We start from the raw sequence: 21,307 nt of genomic DNA on the forward strand, positions 1-21,307 counted from the left end.
AACGTTCCAGAGCCTTCTCAGACATATTTAATTAATTCATAATCCAAAAGACTTATTTGATGGCATAGGGCAAAACTTCTAAACTCAAACGAATTTGCTTCTACCTGGACATTCATTTTCAACCTCATATTAATATTACTATTTTATTTTATTTTGGTACTTCTTTGTTTATTTTTCAATGTGAGATAAATAGAATCAATTAGACCTGTGTAATTTTAATAATTATTATACTATTTTTATAATTTGACATAAAATGTGATTTTATTGATTCAACCATTAAATTATATCTACATATTATTAAGATCGTTTGGGTCAAATTTTATTAAAACTGAACAATAACAAAAAGATAATTAAATGTTCCATATATTTTTATATTGTAAAATATTTATATTATGTTAATTTTGGTTCATATGAATGAGGTAGTAAATGATTTTGGATTAATATGAAATTTAGTATATAATATTTATATAAAAAAATTAATCCAACCGTAAATTTTTAAAAATATTATCCAATTAAAAGTTATAAAATAATATAATAATTACTAAAATTAGATCCATATAGATCCATACTCCGCCACTCACACCTTGAAGAAAGAAACGGGAAATATTATGGTGAGAAAACACAGCCCAAGTCTTTACCACTCTTAGGAGAACTAATTGTTCCTTCAATAATTTAATAGATCTCAACCCAATAAATTAAAAAATAGTCCAGAAGTTCACCCTAGTCTCCTACTACTCGATCATATTGCATTATTCATGGCCAGTCAGTATATGGACGGAGGTAAACCGTGGCATAATTTACTCCAAATTGTGCTGTTATAAAGCAGAAAATTCTTCCGTCATAAAAAAAAGCAGAAAATTCTTCACAGCAAGAAAAAAAAAAAAAAGCAGAAAATCAACAACAAACATGCGAACGTAACCATTTTTTTGTTTTTTTTTCTGTATATATATAAAAATACACTGTACGGAAAATGTAACCATTTTTAGGGATTTATCTACCGCATTTAAAGATAATCAATCTTCTCAAGTGAGATGAAAAGTTTGATGTCATATCAGACAACCTAAGCCAGTGAGGTGTAATGTACACCTCTTAAAAACCAATCATTATTACAAACAATTATAAGTTGTTTCACCAATTCTAAAAAGAAAATCTAATTTAATTGAGTAAAATATTTAGACGGCTATAACCTGCTTATATCTATTTTTTATTTTTACAAATAAAAAAATTTCTACTAATTAATTTTAGGAAATACTAAATTCTTTTTTAAAGCATCTTAATGTATAAATTTTTAAAAACGTTATACTAAACAAGATTTTTTTTTTATCACAACACAAATAAAACAGCTATCAGGTGGCATATTTGAAAATAGCCCCTTAAAATCACTGACCAAAAATAAACATTCATTCTACTTCGGAAAAGATTGGATTAACATTTTGAGTCCTATAAAAGATAGATGACTTCAATTTAACCCTTCGAGGCTTCAACTATAAAATATGTTCCTAGACTTTCTCAAATAGATAATACCAATTTTCTATAATTAAGGGACTAAATTGATGCTAGTTTTTTATTATTAAAAGACTAAACTAAAGTCAACTTTTTTTAGAAAATTAAATTGATGGTAATAGTAATGTAAATCAAATTAATGTCAATCAGAACTTTTAAGGACTAAATCATAGTTTTCCCAACTACCGAGTGATGGTCACTTAAAAACATGGGAGAAAGAAGACATTGGCTTCAAAGCGATAAAATGGGGCATCTAACGACTTCACTACTCACTTCCCCTAACTATGAACATAAGCAACACCAGAGTAAATTTTTGACGTCTCAGCACAATATTACACACTATCATGAAGATGTTGCCATGCCATGGAGTGATGCAGTACAGCAAGAATTGTGTACACAAACTCTGCAAAATATATCACATTATAGTGCAGCGGCTCTTTTCTTCAGTTGGCTGCGAGTTTACTTGCTGGAACCTGTTCGACTCAGATGGGTTGTAAGTAAATTCCGAAGTATCAAGCCCATACTGAATAACAACGGTAATAGTGTTAGACAGTAAAAACCACATATAACACCATAATCATCTGACAAAACGAATAATAATGTGTGTACACGCATGTGTGTTTTTCAATGAATCCTAGTACAAACAATAAGAGAGTTAAAAACCCGAAGACTAATTGAATAATATAAAAACACTGATTGCTAACTGACAGTTTATTGAAACATGTCCTATGCAAAAGAGGTGTCCTGCTTTGCACTTTGTGTGACATCGGAAAAACATTAGATATACAGGTTTAGCCAATCTTTTAAGACATGAATTTAACAGAATGATGTAGACTGAAAACATCATAGTCTCACATGAAATTCTATAACAATGCTATTTCAATACTTACAATATTCTTCTGACAATGGAATAATATTATAATCTGGAAACTCTTTTAAAATTAAAATGCTCAACAAATACATAGACCGAAAGAAACTTGTATATATAGATGATCAAAATTAAAGTTAATTGATAATCACATGACCACTTAAAAAGTAATGTACATTTATCTTTTAATCTTGATCATTCATAATAGACCCAATGATTAATATTCATGCATTATTTTCATTTCTTATAATATTAAAGTTATGTTATGTACTATGTATGTATAAACATCCTGGGTAAAGATCATATCTATTGGCTCTTATGACCTCAACCTAGATAGCCAAAAAGCGGTGTTTGTAAGGGGAAAATGTTTGGTAACGACAAGGCTAAAAAGCCAGGATTGCACCAGACACACACAAGTATGGTACAATCCAGTGCAATCCAGGAGCACTCAAGTGTGTTGAGACAAAAAAAAACACATGAAAAAAATGCATAACAATATTAGATAAAGTCAACTGAAGAGAAAAGGATTGCACCTTCTCCCTCATCCGTGTGCTCCATGCATCATTTCTGCTTGGACGCTGGTCCATTGTTCCAGCAACCGGTAACCCTGTTGCTGGGCTTGCTGCTGGTCTGTTGAGCAATGGCTGTCGTACTTGCTGCCTTGGATTAATGAACTCCTCATCGCTATCATAATCTGCTGGCCTATTTGCAGCCCTAACAATAAGGGCTAACAGGAAAAGAAGGGCCTGCAATTTCATACACATTCCTTAGATAATACTCCTACTGTCCCAAAATAAGTGTCATCCTAGGTTGTTTTACACAGACCAAGAAAAACTAATATATAGATGAAAGAGAGTATAGTTTTACAAAATTAACCTTATTAAATAGGCGAAATAGAGTAGTATTAATATTAGATTCAAAAACTAAAGTGACATTTATTAGGGATATTGGTGGAAAAAAGCAATTATTGTTAATGTGACACTTATTTTGGGACAATTTTTTTTCCCAAATGCAACACTTATTTTGGGATGGAGGGAGTATATGATAAGAATTCAACCAAATTTTTTCTACAAACATAATGTAGGCACATTACATCACACACATGTATAAGGCTCTTTCATTATAATAGACCCCTCCTCTCTTCTTCTGGTGGTAGGTAAGTGGGGATAGGATAAGACATTTTCAATAAGCTACTCAAGTACATTTTGAGAACTAGAAGTAACATTGTATTATATCACAACAGGAGGCTTCTCACAGGCACATTGTTTACAAAATTCCTGAATTTCAAAGTTAATTGTTACTTAACTAGCATATTTCAACCTTCTCAATCCCTGATATTTTCTCACTTTGTCTCTTCCGGACTTCTCTTTCTCTCCTAAATATGTTGGTATCAAAACTGCATCTTCATTTTTTTGGGTCAAGAAATTAAGTCCCTAGATATACCCCTATCACTCCATTTCTCATCAATAAAGAAGCATCACAAAAAGTTGGCTAATGAGTACTGGGCCAGATCTTAAAATCCAAGTATCCAAGAAAGGGGGCAGGGGAATCCTATTGTTGAATGTCGATGATGATTGACGAGTGACTCCCATGAAATTATTAACAGGATGGTGGTAATAATCAATTCATTTTCCTTGTCTTCCTGATATCTATATGTTCCTATCAAATATCAAATTATCAATTAAAAAAAAAGTGTATTCTCCTCATCAAGAGTTCAAGCATTCCCAATCTGTTATTGGCCCAATCTAGTTAAATCCTTTATAAAATGGATGGTATGATTAGTGAATTATAATCCTAGAGACTATTTATATGTGGGCACAAGCACAAAGACATATATGACTGCAAACACAATATAGCTTTCTTTCAAATGCCAATCATACAACTTCTTGCTTACCTCAAAGATAACAATTCCAAGAGCAACCCATTTCACGATATTCCAATTCTCAATCAGAAATCCATATATCGCATCAAAATCTCCAGTTTTGTCTGTTGGAATTTCCTGAATGAAGATTATGAAATATAATTATAAGATGACATATACATCTTTAATTAATTTTAGATCGCATATTACCACAGACAAATTTACTTACTTCTTTCCAGTTTTTGTCAAAGAATATAAAGGCTGCACATCCAAGCTCTACCAAGATCAATAATGCCACCAAAATTGAATACTTTATTGACTTAAGGAAACAATTCCTTTTATTAGTACAGATTAATGCATATATATATGCACACACAGCTGCACATATACACAGGGAAAGAAGAGCAGAAACTAATACTCATGTTTTCTTTGTATATGAGTGGAAATTTATGAGACCATGAAATATTTTTTACTGTAGCATAAGACATGCTAATAGGATACACAGCTCAGGCAGCATCCATTTCGTGTTGCAGCTCCAATACAACCAAAACAAGAAATAAGAAAGAGAACCACTCCAATACCAATAAATAAGTAAATAAACCTGCCAAAAAATGAAATAATAAATTAGAGTGAGATTGGTCTTTGTCAACTTCAAAAGTAATGATATGTGTTGAGTATGTGTACTAACTGATTACTGATGTATTATGACTGAAAAATGGGGCAGTTTATTTTATATAAATGTAATATATCAGTCATAACTCAAGAACGAACAATATATTAGAAGAAATAAAAGGACAAAATACTACGTGTGATATTTTATTGGTCATTTTCTTTTTCTCACACAAATAGATTAGTCAGTAAAAAAAACACTATACCATAACTAATAAAAGTTAATTCAAATTCACATTTTGTGCACCATTCTAAAAAGTGCATAAATTTGATTATAGTTTATTTTCTTAGTCAATGGCAAGAACAATCAATGATGGACCAATCACACCAATGAACGAAGCATGCTTAGCCTTAAACTTTACCTTCTGAAGCTCCAATTATTTCATAACCACAAGTCCACATTCTATTGACCAACCATTCCAAAAGTTTCATGTTGTTAATCTCACTAAACATGACCAAATTCAAACATAATGATATAGAAGTACACTCTTAAAACTAGAGGTCATGCCTTAAAATCTAATTAAGAGGTCGATTCCAACTCCAAAGCCCTGTTATCTCTGGCATAAAGTACTGAATGCATTTTACCCATATTTTTTCTAAAGCAAGCTAAACTTGTTTTAACTTAATTATGCATTTCATACAATACTGATTATTACATGGTTACGAGTCATTCAAGCTAATTCCCCCCTACCCTTGAAAGAAAAAGAAAAATAAAATAAAAAAAGCTTTGTCAGCATGAATACAACCTGCAGCCAAACTAGATAACCGATAGCAAACTGATGCAGCAAATATAACCAAAAACCAAACCATTAGCAAGTTAAGAATACACATAAATCAATCTATATGCCCCAAAAGTAGCAAGGAGAGAGCAGCATACATACCAGGCACGGGGCAAGTTATCAAAAAAGTCGTTGGATAGAGACACGGCCATAAGCACAGGCCGGCCAAGTTGAATCAGAGCAGAATCATCACTGACGGGAGAAATTGCAGGCGTGTTGTCATCATCCGAAGCTTTAGAGAATTCAACAAAAAGATAGATTCCGTAGCCCACAATGGCCAGACCAGTGAGGGTCAGTATGAAGTTAAACAGCTTCAAAAGGCACTCCCAGCACCCCCTACATGCCATCTCTACCAATAACGGTACTTTAATCCCTCAACCACAATTCGAAAAGGAGACCAATGCACAGTATATATTTTCTGCAGAAACAGACAGGCACATTCCTATAGTATCAGATAAGAAATAAATAGAAACTATTACATCAACGATAAGTCGATAACACCTGCAGTTCAATTTGAATTTTAATAGACATGCTAACTTCAACTTGTCCGTTTACACTTAACAGTCTCAAAAAGACAAAAAAAAGTAATATGCATGTTTGAATTTCAATTGAGAGAGCTAAGAAGTACTTTTTACTCCGAAAATGGCAATGTTTGCCTTCTTCATTTTTCACTGGAATTCAGAAGAATTAGAAAAAGTAATTTCTCTAACTTTTATCCAAACATTACTTCAATCGTTTGATTTACAAAAGACAGAAAAACATTTCTAAAACGTAATAAATGCAAATTCACATCCCTAATTCCTTCTTTTTTTTAATGGTAAAGTTGATTAGAAAGCAATTGAGCCCTATTCGCAGTAAAGTGTAGCTCAGAAAATTAATAAGAGCTCTGGCGATTCATTAAACGAAAAATAAACAAAGAAATAATAGATGAGCGATTGGGTCTAAGCTGCGAGAACTTACAGAAGAAATCGACGATTTCGGGTTGAAAATTGCAAAGGTTGGCTTTCCAAGATTGAAACTGAAAATCACTACCCACACAAAAGAGAATAGAAAAGAAAAGAAGACACAGAAAAAGTGACAAAACACAAAATGCCACTCTGGCACGGAAAGGATCCTCTACAGTTTCCATAATATTGTAGCCGATCCCCACCTTTAATTTTACATAAAAATTGTGAACCATAGGATCTCTTAGAACGGCACGATTCGCTTCGCCCTGGTGAGTGGTGAATGGTGATTGTTACAGCCAACCCATTAGACTGCGGTGTGATGGACTTCCACTTAAATGACATGTATGCCCTTCTTCTCTGTTCTTATGCCACACTGGCATAGCAATTTAATTTGTGTTTTAAATTATTTATAATTATAATCAAAAGATTTTTATAAAACAAATGTTTTTATTTCACAAAATACTGAAAATAAGAATAAAAGTATGTTTGTTTAAAATTCAGAAAATATTTTCTCTTGGAAATATTTTTGAAAACAAGCTCAAAATTAAAGATAACAAATCAACGTTTTTCTTTTATGAAGAATTAAAAACGCTTAACACCTTAAGATACTTTCTTTCTTTTTGATTTTCTAAATCTTACAAATTTAAAAATGAAAATTATTTTCAAAGATAAAAATAAAAATGCAAAAGGAAAACAGTTAAACCCAGCCTCACCTAAAAAAATCCTCTTACCAAACGTAAAAGTTATTCATCATTGAAATCAATTTTATATGCTTGTTAATTATTGCTAGTGGGACTTAAGCTGTCGTTTTGAGTCGAGTAGTTTCAACGCATTCGTGCATACAAAAGATCTGTAAACATTCATTTTATACTTTAGAATTTAGATAGATTTGTACTCTTTTACATTCAACACATGCCGTCAGGACATTGTAAACATTCATTTCATACTTAAGATTGAATTGTACCTTTTTACTTTCTTGTTGTTCTTTTGATTGATAGCATTAAGAAATATTCATCCCTACAGAATATTTCAATCCATCAACAAGGATTATTAGGCAAACGGATCCTATATTTTAACTTCACTCTCTCTTTGTACTTTTTTTTTCCTTCAAAAATCATGCAATGCACATGTCACTTCGAAATCCTAGTTTATTAAAATTTCCTTACCTATTCTAGTATGGTATTGCTGCAGTTTTAGAAGACAAGTAAGACGTTGTTTGAAGGTAAAATAAATTAAATTACTCTTATAAACTAAAATAAACTTTTGCATTTTAATTTTATAAATGTTTTCTCGTTTAACTTCTTTAAAAATTAATTTTAATATATAGCCAAGTTAATTTTAATTTATGAGAAAAATTTAATTCATTTTTCTTCTTATTCTTTTATAAATATTTATTGAAAAATTTGTTAAAAAAAAACTAAAACATGCATTATGCATGATGAAATAAAGATGTTGACGTGACTTGAAATCGGTCTTGTTCAATAATTCAATCAATTAGCTTACAGATTTTCAGTTATTCAGCCCCTAATTTATTAATTTATAAGCTAATTTTACCCAATCTTGTAATGAAACTCGAAAGTCCCAGGGCAAAAACCTAACTAATACAATGTTTAAAAACTATTCTTGACCCTCATTTGACGTGAAAAACGTATTCACAAAAGAAGCTGCATGTTGCTTCCACGTTTTTTATCCTGTGGACGTGGAAAAATGTGTCTTCGATTTTTTTTTCCAAACACCCACTAGGAGTTTGAATTCTGCAATCACATATCCGTATCTTTCACCTTCAATTTCTGTTTGAAAATACTAAATTATCATTTTCTAATCTTAACACTTTTTTATTTGTGTGAACTACTCTTAGGAAGGTATTTCTTTTACCCGCAATAATAACTTTTTCTCCCATGGTAATCTCGCGACCTCCTCCTCACTAGTTACAACGCCACAGAACATCCTCCTCCTTCTCCTTCCTTTATGCGTCACCATTAAAAGTAAAAATGTAATCTAAAACATAGTGTTTTGTCTTTCAAAACAATAATTCAGAAATATTTTTTTATTTTCAACCATTATTCTAGAGACATAATTCTAGAAGCTATTAGTAGTCTTATGAAATAGTCATTTCAGAACATAGACTAAGTTTCATAATAGGCTTTCCAAAATACATAAGATATTTTTTTATTCTCAATCATATTTTTTTGACTATTATGAAACGGACATTTCAAAAGTTATTTCTTATTGTTATGAAACACCTATTTTGGAAGTCATTTTTTATTGTTATAAAAATCTTAACTTAAAAGACAAAACTATTTTTTAATGTTATGAAACACTCATTCCAAAAACTATTTTTTATGTTATGGAACACTTGTTCTCAAAGGTGATAACTATTTTTTATTGTTATGAAATACCTATTTTAGAAGTTATTTTTTTACTGTTATGAAATACCTTTTCGAAAGACAAAAATATTTATTATTATTATGGAACACATATTTCGGAAGGTAAAATTATTTTTTACTATTATGGAATACCTATTCCGAAATTTATTTTTTATTGTTATGAAATGCCTATTCTAAAAGCTATTTTTTACTGTTATAAAATATCTATTCCAAAAATTATTTTTTTACTCTTATAAAATTCTTATTTCAAGAAGATATAATATGAAAATAATAGTTTAAGATTTTAAAAAATTTGGAGTACAAACAGAACTTGTTATGGGTGTTGTTAGGTGCACCCACTATTATTGCTAGTGCACCCAGTAATTTAAGTGAAGTGGCAAAAATGTCATTTACTTAAATTTTAAAAACCATCCCTCCCCTGCATATTCCGTACGCCGCTGTTACTATTTTTATTCTTCCTTCCTTGAAGCGTTGTCTTCTTCCTTCACTGGTGTTTGGTTTGTGTCGCACCGCCATTGTTTGGTGCTTCCGTTGCTAGATTTGAGGAACTCTCCACCACCGCCATGCCGTTTCCGCCATCGAGATAAGCTTTGTTGTTCTTCGTTAATGGCTTTAATGGATGCTTCGTGTTTGTTGGATTCCATATACTACATACGGATTACATAATTCATATGAGTTATATGGATTAGGTAATTACAAATTAATTATCAATCTACACTTTTTTAAAAATATTTAAAATAATAATACGAATTAAATTTCAAATAAACATATAAAAAATAACTTTTTTTGCACATTAATTTAATATTTTTAACAATAATATTAACATATTTATAATTTAAAAAAAATTAATACTTTTTTATTTTAATTTTTTTAAAAAAATTCGTATAAGTCATACAGATTAGTTAATCTGTAAGTTATATTAAAACTTACGGATTAGTTAATCCATATGTTACACAAACAAAAAAAATTAACGGCGGCGTACCTCCGATGTATCTCCGTTAACAACCAAACTAACCACCACAACAATCACCATCGACGTATCTCTATAACACTTTCACCTCGACCAAAGCGACAATGTGCACCTCTCACAACAATGAAAAACCAAGAGGAAATGGAGAAAAAGAAGAAGGAATGAATGCATAAAAAAAAACAACTTAAAAGGAAGAAGAAAGCAAAAGGGCATTTTTGGAATAAAAATAAATTTCAGGGTGCACAAGCAAAAATGATGGTGCATCTAGCAACACCTACTTGCTATTCATGTATCGTATATGGACCCGGTGTCTAAACCGACATGTAGTTGGGTTCTTCCTTTCAATTAATTCAAATTTGGTGTATGGGCTATCATTGGCCCACATAATTTGTGTGTCACAAGTAATACTGTTCATTTTGTTTGTCCGTTAATTCAGCCGCAAAAATTCAGTTGTAAATTCTCTTTCTACGTGTACGAAACATTTTTTGTTCTTTTAAGACCCAACTCTTTTATTTCAAAATTTTAAGAATTATAGTTAAAAGAAACAAAATTTATATAACTATGGTTGTGTTCGTTTGTAATGAAAGAATATGAAAGAAAGTGTGGATAAAGAAAATGAAAGAAAAAGAGTGAAAAATATAGTTGTTCCGGTGATGAAAGAGATAAAATGAGAGAAAAAAAAGTGATTTAGTAGGTAATAAAATAAAAAATATATAAATACAGCATTTGTGAAATTCCAATTATACCCATGTGTTGGGTTTTTTTGTTTGCTTTAATATTTTAAAAAATTATTTTTTACATGTTCTCTTTTACAGTTAAATATAAAACATTTTTTATATTTCTTTTATTAAATAACATTACTATTAAATACAGTTAGACACACAAAATCCATTTGTAGGCATATTCGAATGTCCCATACCCATATTCGATTATACTCCAGCACAGTCGATTATATAATACATTTTACTACCAAAGGACATTCGAATTTTTGCCAGCCATATTCGATTATTGCAAACCCATAATCTAATACGGGACTATCCAGTTTCTCGTGCATTTCCCACATCGGACAAGAGGATAATTTTGAAAAAAAGTTCGTCTTTACTTTCTTCGCAAATCGTCTCACTTTTGTGAGGAAAGATTTGGCCGTGGACCCCACGTACAAAAATTACTGTTGCTTTCTCCTCTCTCAAGCGGTAACGAACGAATGAAAGCTGCAATTTCTCTGCTTTTGGTCGCTCTTCTAAGCTTTTCTTTGCTTGGAAACGAACAGGGCCTATATCTTTCATAAATTTTATGGTGAAATTAAATGTTTAAATAATTTAATTTGAAAATAATTAATTCTTTTTTTTGTTTGCTAAACACTATTTTATTCAATTGATTAATGGTGTCATTAAATTTAATTTTTCCTTCTTTTTTTTCTTCTGAAATTACAGCAATGAAGTTTATAAATGACGAATCAAAACATATCAATGCTTAAAGCAAATTAGTATCCAACGAAAATTTTACTCCAAGCACAATTTTTTTTTTGCGACAACATTAAGCCCTTGGCATTGTTATGTTTCACTAGCATATTCTTTTGAGAAAATAGACTATACAGTACAAAATCATTTTATATAATATTAACTTTGAATTCAATTGAAATATATTGACCGTCAATCTATCATGCAACCATGAATTTTATACAATTGAAAATTATTGAGTTCTATAATAATTGTTTAAAAATCATACTTGGAATTATTTCTAATTTACTCATAGCAATGATACATCAAAATTAAACTTACTTTAAAAGAAAGTAATGATCATAGCTTAGAATTATTTTCAAAACGTTAAAAAGATAAAGTGAGCAAAAACAACTGAACATGCACAAAGTGTTGTTCTCAATGCTGAACTTAAGCTAAAATAGCTGAGTGAACAAATTGAATTGGGAAAAGAACAAGTTAGCATAAACCAAAGCCTGGACTCATTTTTTATTCACAACACTATCCTAACTATCCTTTTTTTCCATTATTAGACCTCAACTAGACCCCCTCCCCAACAACACCAACAGAACCAAGACACCTCCAGTCCCTGTCATGCTATTTTTACATGGACCCCGAAGCTGGTCACTTACAACCAAAAACCCCTCACCACCACAACCATCAAAAAGTCCACATTGTTATCTTTCTTTCAGCCACAATATTTTGTATAAAGCTTCAACAAATGCGTGGCCAGTCCTTAGTTTCAACAAATGATGCCATGCACTGCATTGAAACTGCTGAATGCTGCTGCATAGCTTAACCTTTTTTTTTAATGTTATTTTTAGCGTTTTGTTTTGGCAAGTGGCCATGGAATAGGATCAATGTATTGCCCATTTGTGATGCATCATGGTGGTGTATGACCTGACCTGATATCATATCATATCATATCAACCATCATTGCTCAGCAGCTTAAGGAGAGACATCTTGAGTGGTTGGTGTGGAGGCGGGGATGGCAAGGCAAAGTAAATGGTCCCAACTTCCAGCCAAATCTACCACTAGTTGCAACCTGGGAGGGAAATTTGAGAAACAAAATAATTACAAGAGTCAACAGGGCGTTGATATGTAACTGGCTGGCCCCATCATCAAAACCACTACTCTGTGGGACCCAGTGGTGGGGTCGGTCATACATGTCAGCGGAGTTTAGGAGTAGAAGAACGCTTGTTGCCAAGAGGGATGCCGGAAATGCCTTGTTTGGAGAGCTCAGCCAACACACTATCCATGGAAGGAGGTTTGAGTCCTAAGGGCAATGGTAGCCATGGCTTGCTTATTGCTTCCTTCACAACCTTGTCTACCACCTCCTCTGCCTGCATGCATGTATGGAACCACATTGTATGAGGAACACTTCATTTGGACCTTTTCAAGAAAAACCATTTATCTACATGCATAACTCAAACATTGGGCAAGTTCATTAACAAATGGTTCATTCCCATGCAAATTCAATTAGAATAACCATTTATGTTATTCAGCACTTGAATAATATTGATCTAATTACACACAATTGGTCACCAGGCACTCTACAAAGTATTTAGATAAACAGCTTTATACATGCATTGTGATTTTAAGATACACACTAGATATTTGAAATATTTTCTCATCTATGAACCTTGCTAGGTATTACAATTCTGTCAAGGCAGTTAAGAGCACTAAATTTTTCTTATTTTTTTCTTATTATTTGTCAACTAGAAAAACAATTTCATCATGACATGGTAGAAGGAAACTGAAAGGAAAGTACTGCATTACCGGATGATGCTCAAAGGAACTTTGTGGCATGCCGAATCTATAGTCCACTGCTTTAGGATTGTGCAATCCAGGTATATTCTGCGGTTTGATGAGAATATCTAATTAGCATCACTCTGGCAAATAATTTAATTAACTAGAAAAGTCAAATTATGCACATGTTATATTTAACATATAGATTTAGCATTGAGACGAAGTTCAAATGTTCAATTCATTGATACTTACTTGATTGTAAGGAAAACAAGGAGCTTGAGGGGCTGGCAACAATGGGCATCCCCAAGCATCCACATGCACCTGAATCATCAAGTTAGTAAACATTAAACTCAATCCACCATTTCTCCATAACAGACCACAATGCAAACTGCATCAAGAATTTGGTTCTGAATAAAAAGAATACCCCCTGATAAGGCTTCCAGTGACAACTTTCTGTAGGATGCCATATGTGATAACCAGGATGGCCCCAAATCTGTACACCAGCTGTTTGACTACCAGGTTGTCCCCACATAGGATATATAGGAGCTGGAGAAAGGGTGTGATTTGAATGATATGGAGGGTATGCCATGATTGGTCTTTGCATATAATAGTTCCTTTGCATTGCATCCCTTTGATTATGCCATTTCCGATCTTCTTCCCTGGGTGCACTTTGTCTCTTGTGTATTCTATATTTCTGTTCAACACAAAGTTGTTACTAAATCTTACCAATGAGGACATATGTATATGATTTTTCTTTACTATCAGAAAGGTGTTGAAAATAAAATAGTCATTCTACTTGCAGCTTTGGAATAGAAACTGATATCTATAACCAGCAAGTAAAATAAGAACCTGAAGATGGCTTGCCACATTGTGCCTTGTCAAGCCTTCCACTTTCATTATCTCCAATATTCTAGAAGGAATGGCTTGATCGATACCTAGTTGTTCGACAGCCTTCACAAATTTTTTATGTAGCTCAGGAGTCCAGTCTACCTGAAACCGAAACCAAGTACCATAACTGTATTCAGATAATCATACCAGATCATTTGTACAGCCTTAACAAAAGTTATATGGAAATATAAGGATAAGATGCAGTTCATGGATATGATTTTACAGAAATATTAACTAAGACCCTGAGACCAAATCAAAGTCTTTCAGGTGAAATAAAAGTCCATGGATAAGATGCAGTTGAAATATATATGAAGTTCGATAATTGTGTCATTTTCAAGTTGAATAACTATTATGGATATATAGATCATAAGATACAGATCCAAGCTCCAGAATTTTGCCCTCACCAGCCAACACATTCTATTTAAAACTGAATACAAGGAAAGAAGATGACAATTAGAGCCATGCTGTTTTCTCAAGCGATTTTAGTAGGAAATCCATTGGAAATGTCCTTCTAAGATTAAAAATTATAGAACAGTTAATATTTGGCAAGTCCATTACAAAATTTCCTTTACTCACTTCCTGGTGATTGAGAGTTGTCTGGTACATATACTTTCTTTAATAATTCAAAGCACGCAGATATAACACGTTGGAACATTGACAGGTTAAACAAAATTTTAAATATTTTGTAGTTACATGTGTCAAACTAGTGCCATTCATATCAACTTTATGAGCATGCATAAGAAAATCATACAGGGCAAGAAGGAAGGGAAAGGTAGTATAGTGCTAATGTTGGTATTTTGCAACTTATATGATAAGAAGAACTAATAGTCATAATTCAGCTTACTTTCATCTTCTTCCGATTAGCTTTAATCTCACATGAATCATTAAGTACGCCCGTTCTATTTGGAGATGTATTACCATCGGCATTGCTGAGAAACTTTTTATTATTTGGACTCAGTGAAACAGCACTCTCACCCCTGGAACCATTGGCAAAATCCTCTTCCTCCTTAATCAGAGTCTTATCAGGTTCCCTTGGTTGAGGAGAACTTTCAGCATTCAAATTCTCACACAAAGTTTCGACAGATTTACATTCCCCATCATGTTCCACACTTTCTTTTTCTGTTGAGCAATTAGTCTGATCATGGCAATCTCCATCATCCAGTAACCTTGTCCCCTGCTTTAATTGAGGGGTTGACGGAGCCGGATATTTATCACATACAGCAGACTGCTCATGGTCAATATCACTAAACCTCGACACATTTTCTAAATCAATTGAAATCCTACTTTTATCTTGTCCATTTTCTGTTTGAAGCTGCAGCATGGATTCTACAGATTCTTTGACAGGTTTTAGTGATTCAGACAGGACATTTGCCCCAGCATTAAATGCCTGCTTGAAATTCAACTAAATTAGAAACTACTTTTTTAATGTTATTTTAATAATAAATGCCATCATAATGTTGCCATCATAATGTTTCCAGTGCCAACAAACCTTGTGAACAACATGCTGCCAAATATTTTTGAGCTTGTCCTCAGAGAGTGGTTTACTGAGAAACTCAACTGCACCAAGCTTAAAAAGGAAAATGGATCAGTGATTAAAGAGGTATGCATCAACAATCAGGAGTATAAAATCAGATATTGACTCATACATACATTACTTGGGATAACTAAACCAAAATCTTACCGCAATGCACTTCATCATGGTGTTCAGGCACTGGTCCTTTGAAGTCACTACATGAAGAATTGTAAGTATCACTGGTTAGAAAATTTACAGCAAAGTGAAACGGCCTTAAAGTAACTTTTTTTCTCATATTTCCGATGTCATGCTACCTTGTAGATCACTCATCCATTTCAATTGTTTAAAGCTTCACAAGGAGAAAAAAAAGTTGCCAAATTATATAAAACTAAAGCAAGCAATGATCACAAAACAAATACTACATTAAAATCAAATTGATCTTTTTTTGTTAGGAGAGGGGCAAGGGGGTCATAAAAATTACAAGAATTTAAACCAGAAAAGTTAGGATTGGCTCTACGCTTACTAATGGTAGGCAAGTCCTTTGAATTCTCAAGAAATTTGAAACCTCCAAGGCTACAGCTTGTACTCACCTATAATTCAGATAGATGCACAAGGTTACAAATCACATCATCAAGGATAAATTACTATAACAACGTAAAAGAGATCAATTACAAGTACAAAGTGAGACAAAAAGTGCCAACATGTTGTTAGAGCAAAATGTATAAGGTGAAAAAAGTTTTCACTTATTATTAGCATTTCACAAATTACAAGATAAATGACTCTTCCAATGAAAGTATGTTTTACTTAGTAAAGTTTGGAAGCACCTAACTATAATCAATAGAACTATCTACTTCCTGATATTCACCTCATTTCAACTAGCACACTGAACAACATCTATTTTTCTTTTCTGTTCAAATTTTACAACTATAACATAATGATTTGTCACTTATACTGAAAATAAAGCTCATTACCTCCACTATAGCAACATGGAAGCCTTCAGGACTACTCGAGAGTGCTGACAAGGCTTCATTCTCATCGTAGAAAGTGGAAACTGTACAGAAATTCTGAGGCTTACTAACAAATTAAAGGAATAAACAACGGGCATAGAGAAAACAAGGGTGTGGTAGTAGATGAAAATAATGCTGTGAATTTAATTATATGAAAGTCAAATTATACTCAGGTTGGTTCTCAAGATTTAATTAATTAATTTCAATTACATTTGGATTTGTGGAAACTTTAGTTTTCCATTATAAATTCACATCTAATGCAGCCACCTAATTCATATTTGCTTGGAAATTAAAAGGCCATCAAAATCCAAATGCATCAAAAATAGAATAGATTCAGTAATTCAAAAAGTCGGATAGCTGGCCATTCTTTTATCCATAATATCTTTAGAATTTGGACCACTTCCAGTTTTCATAACACTTAGGGGCATATAGTCTAAAGCAAAAATGAAAAGTTTTACACCTTGACAAACCATCTAAAGAAATACCACAAATGGTAACATCAAGCATCGAGAAAGGAGGGCAAAATCTTGAATTTTTTTCTAACCTTCAATGAAATAAAACCTCAGGCCACAATGTCCCAAAGAAACAAATAAGGGCTATCTAAAGAAGTGCCACTTTAAAAGATGCCATTCTACAAGATGGGGACCAACTTTACCCACTAATTAAGGAAAGTGGGATTATCTAGGCCGTAATATCAAGTGGATGAGGAAGTGAAACATACCAAAAAAAAAAAACTAAGAGGGGATCCAAAAAGTCTCACCATTATAGTCCACGGCCTCAAGTTGTTCTCTTATCTCAGCAGCAGAACTACTATCTCCTTCAAGCAGAAGAACTCTAAGTCCCTTTGGGAAATCTTTCCATTCTTGTAAATCATTGGCAGTGCAAACCATAGCTGGTTTGGCATTCTTACTCGGTCCCCTAGTTAAGTAACAGATCAATATTGCTGATCAACACTGGATCCCTTCTGCAAGATCCATGAGATCACAAGTTTGAATTTTCCACAGAACACAGAAAAACAAAGAAAAAAAAAGAGAAGCAGAAATCCACAGAAACTTAAGCTTGTTCACAAGGTAAAAAGCTTCCAAATGTGGAACACTAGCATGACACCTAAACTCAGAAGTTAAACTTAAACCAAAACAAGGTTCAGTTTGAAAATCCCAAGTTCTGATCATTCATGAAACAACTCTGAAATAAATAAACAAAAAAACAACAAAAGATTCCTACTCATTTTCCAGCATGTTTCCTCCGAAGAAAGAAAATCAAAACTTGTACTTCATACCATAAACTGTAAAGATCTCATTTTCTTATGACATGAAACCTTCACAGAACACTAACACAGACAAAGACATGGGTGAGATAATTAAGATCTTCAACTACCACAGGAAAACTTGACAAGAAACCGGGTCAGACAGCAACACAAAACCGTGAACCAACCCAGAAAAGAAGCAAACAAACACCTCAAAGTGGCAAACATGGCATGCCATGCACATATTATAATCCAAAAAAGGCAAAGAGAAAAACCAAAGCAAAAACAAAACCAACTCACTTCTCCAAAACTGAACACATGAATCAAGGTAGAATCAGCATGCACACGGAAAGTGGTTCTTTTCCAAGCCTTTTTTTTTATTGTTTCCTAGCTATTACCTTGGCTGAAAAGAAAATGCCCCACCAACTACTCTGCCCAAAGTTGTGTTCTTTTCTTTCTGCTCTTATTCCATTGAAGACAAACAAAGCAAATAGAGTGAGGGAAGGGGAAGTGAGTTAGGAGGTTTAACTACGGTCGTTGAAGGGTGTCTGTGACTACTGAACAGTTGCCATCGCTCCTTAAGAACCACATAATATGCAGAAAAAGAGTCTCTCACTATGGTCAATCATGGTTCATTTTCCAAATCTACCCTCATTTCTTACCATTTTTTTCTATAAAAAAAAATTACATGTTGTTTCCTACAGTATAATTTGAGTTGAAAATAAATACATTGTCTTCTACTATATAAAATTTGAAACTTCTTTTCTTTGTAATGAAATTTAATAGTACTTTATTTCTTGAATTTTTTACTCCAAAATTAGTTTGTTCCTGTGCTCTATTTACCTCTTTCTGTCTTGCATCATTATGACATAGTCATCAATATATAATTTCCCTTCATTTCTAATAAAAGATGTATGTTAAAAGTGATAATAAAAAAGCATTTTACTCTTTGCAATTTGGTTTAAATACACTTTGTTACGAAACAAACCAACATTGTTTTTTTTTTTCAATTTTGTACAAGCTTTTCAATTTTATTTTGTATTTTCTTTGTGATTTTATTCTTCCTAGAAAAACTAAACTTTATTTTTATTATATTTTTTGTTTATAAATTTGTTTAATACCAAAGTATTGATTAAATTGTTTGCTTTTTTCCTTCTAAATTTGAGATTATCCAGCACAATATTTATCCTACGTACGTAATCCAAAGTGTACGGTAGTACGGTAATAGTGAAAAAAATCAGATAATTGTATAATTTCATAACTCAAGAAATAAAGCACTTCCAAAATACAGTGCAATTGGGTAAAATACTAAAATGTAACACAATATGTCGTTATTAATGTGTACCTAGTGTTAGAAAATTGCAGAAAAATACACCAAATAGGGCGCCTATGTGGCAACAATGCAAACCACGGGTAGATAAGAATGCTAATTTTATAGCACAGACAAAAAGTTTTCAAATCAAACCAGATCAAATTTTATAACAGAGAGAAATGGTGTATTTGGCAAAATCAACACATGGTTAACTGACAGTTAAAAGCTAGATAAAGCTCAGAGTTAGCATGTTAATTAATTAAATTAAAATTGTTTAACAAAAATAGTTATAATTTATACATAGTTATAGTTTACACTTGAAAAACTATATATTTTTAATAATAATAATTTTTTATATTTTGATTTATTTCAAATAGTTTATCATTTTAAATCAAATGAGATAATATAAAAAATTCATATTATAAAATTTTTTGCATTATAGACAAAATATTTGATGAGAGAGAGAGATGTGAGAGTGTGTGCATGTGTTCTTGTTTTTTTTTTTTTTTAACATAAGATTGAAAACTGAAATGTAAATTATGTGTGTCAAATACATTTTTAAGTACTTCTTGTTTTATCCAAATGACAATAGGATAAAATGCTAAATTCCATATATGAATTTCTATTTAAAAACTAATATTTGTATTTAATGAATTTGGTATAATTAGTAATATACATTTAGCTTGTGAGTGAGATTGAATTTGATTTTCTATATAAAGTATATTTTGATAGGGATGAAGAATTTTAAGTGTAAGTAAGTTTTAAACCAATCAAGATTAATGTTGCCCAATTTATCCAAATAAAAATGGGATTAAATCATCTTATTACACATAATTAGTCCAATTAATACCTACAAACCATTATCTTAGTGTATATAATCTCATTTTTACTGGGAGAAAGTTAAACAATTCTTTTATTAAACAAAAGAGTTAAACAATCATATTAAAATTAGTTCATGATCAATTCAAAGGACAAAACATCGATAAATTAAAACCCTAATAAAAAAAATAAAATATACATGTTTTTCATAAAATAAAAAATTATGAGACACTTAATTGTAATGTTGTTAGAATATGATCACTGAACCGATCAAGACAATAGATCAAGGTTTAATGATTCAACTGAGGTTAAATCGTTTTTAATAAAATACATTTTTTAAAATAACTATATAATATATTAAGCAATATTAAACAAAAAATAGCATGATATGTATAAATTTATAAACAAATTTATAATATTAAAAACTATACTTCACTTTTGTGATAAGTCATAACATATAACAAAAGTAAGTTATATACAAAAGCAAATATAATACATTATAATATTTAAGTTTAACAATAACAAATAAAATCAATTAATAAAAAAAAATTGTGATTTTCATCAAACTGTCAAAACTAATATAACTTTCATTTTTTCTTAACAATTTTGCTAATTTATGACTAATTCAATTGCACATCAATTTTGAAATTTAAACCAATGGATAGGTCATCGATTTCCAATTGAACTCCATAATGCGATCCAGTTAGGACAATCATCCTTAATTGTGAATTTAGATGAGTTGGGTTGCCAAATTGAAAGTTAGGTGAATTTGGTCTGTAAGTTTGAATATTATACTATTTTATGTGCATACAAAATTAAAATGTTTTTAAAAATTTATAGTTAGTTTTTAAATTAAAATTAAACATAGTTTTTTTAAATGGAATAAAAATAGTTTAGACTTTGGATCATCACACAAGTAAAATACTTTACAAGAAATAAAAGGGGAAAACGTATAAAAATAGTTTAGACTTTGGATCAGCACACAAGTAAAATACCTTACAAGAAATGCATAATTAAATATTTTGTTAAAACACTAGCTTATACCAAATTTGGATTAAGGAACGAGTGGAATTGCATACCCACCACTACCCGTGGAATAACGTGTTTTTGAGTCAAGATATAGATTTGGAAATAGATTGTAATTGATTTAAAAATTAAATACTTCATTCACTTAAATTTTTTAATTATTAACTGAATAAAATTTTAAATGCTTTTATGTTTTTAAAATCTATAAGCTATAAGAGAATATTTTTGGGGGGTAAACGTTGGGAAGTAAATAATTTTATCTTAGCAATTTGAAATGAAAAATGA

At 31.6% G+C, this 21,307-nt stretch overlaps 2 protein-coding genes across 6 annotated transcripts; both read right to left on the reverse strand.

The window, feature by feature from the left end:
- Positions 1–1,619: 1,619 nt before the first annotated feature.
- On the reverse strand, positions 1,620–6,804 carry LOC100791911 (tobamovirus multiplication protein 2A). The gene is made up of 7 exons (XM_003517331.5): positions 6,641–6,804; positions 5,783–6,098; positions 4,734–4,833; positions 4,462–4,542; positions 4,266–4,370; positions 2,905–3,117; positions 1,620–2,026 (listed from the first exon to the last, which is right to left on the reverse strand). The coding sequence occupies exons 2-7, from the start codon at positions 6,025–6,027 to the stop codon at positions 1,919–1,921; spliced, it is 852 nt and encodes a 283-aa protein (XP_003517379.1). The 5' UTR covers positions 6,028–6,098; positions 6,641–6,804; the 3' UTR covers positions 1,620–1,918.
- Positions 6,805–11,796: 4,992 nt separating this feature from the next.
- Positions 11,797–18,474, reverse strand: LOC100779121 (two-component response regulator-like APRR2). 5 transcript variants are annotated; one of them, XM_006573630.4, is made up of 12 exons: positions 18,264–18,474; positions 17,380–17,583; positions 16,584–16,663; positions 16,136–16,202; positions 15,781–15,827; positions 15,589–15,666; positions 14,944–15,486; positions 14,061–14,201; positions 13,636–13,905; positions 13,464–13,532; positions 13,242–13,319; positions 11,797–12,805 (listed from the first exon to the last, which is right to left on the reverse strand). In XM_006573630.4, the coding sequence occupies exons 2-12, from the start codon at positions 17,507–17,509 to the stop codon at positions 12,632–12,634; spliced, it is 1,677 nt and encodes a 558-aa protein (XP_006573693.1). In that variant the 5' UTR covers positions 17,510–17,583; positions 18,264–18,474; the 3' UTR covers positions 11,797–12,631. The 5 variants fall into 5 exon arrangements, with proteins under 5 accessions (XP_006573693.1, XP_040872698.1, XP_040872693.1 ...); XM_041016764.1 differs by having other exon boundaries at positions 17,380–17,537; positions 18,264–18,441; XM_041016759.1 differs by having other exon boundaries at positions 17,380–17,537; positions 18,166–18,441.
- Between the last annotated feature and the right edge of the window lie 2,833 nt (positions 18,475–21,307).

The sequence above is a fragment of the Glycine max genome, chromosome 1, assembly GCF_000004515.6.
Source record: "Glycine max cultivar Williams 82 chromosome 1, Glycine_max_v4.0, whole genome shotgun sequence".
In the NCBI taxonomy this organism is placed as follows: Eukaryota; Viridiplantae; Streptophyta; class Magnoliopsida; order Fabales; family Fabaceae; genus Glycine; species Glycine max.

Excerpts from the sequence above, each read along its gene's own strand:
- LOC100791911 (XM_003517331.5), bottom strand. The coding sequence starts at position 6,027 with ATGGCATGTAGGGGGTGCTGGGAGTGCCTTTTGAAGCTGTTTAACTTC. Across the intron at positions 4,371-4,461 it reads TTGACAAAAACTGGAAAGAA|GAAATTCCAACAGACAAAAC; the intron begins GTAAGTAAATTT and ends ATCTTCATTCAG. Across the intron at positions 2,027-2,904 it reads GCACACGGATGAGGGAGAAG|TATGGGCTTGATACTTCGGA; the intron begins GTGCAATCCTTT and ends GTTGTTATTCAG.
- LOC100779121 (XM_041016759.1), bottom strand. The coding sequence starts at position 18,185 with ATGTGTTCAGTTTTGGAGAA. Across the intron at positions 13,906-14,060 it reads ATGTGGCAAGCCATCTTCAG|AAATATAGAATACACAAGAG; the intron begins GTTCTTATTTTA and ends TGTGTTGAACAG. Across the intron at positions 12,806-13,241 it reads GTTCCTTTGAGCATCATCCG|GCAGAGGAGGTGGTAGACAA; the intron begins GTAATGCAGTAC and ends ACATGCATGCAG.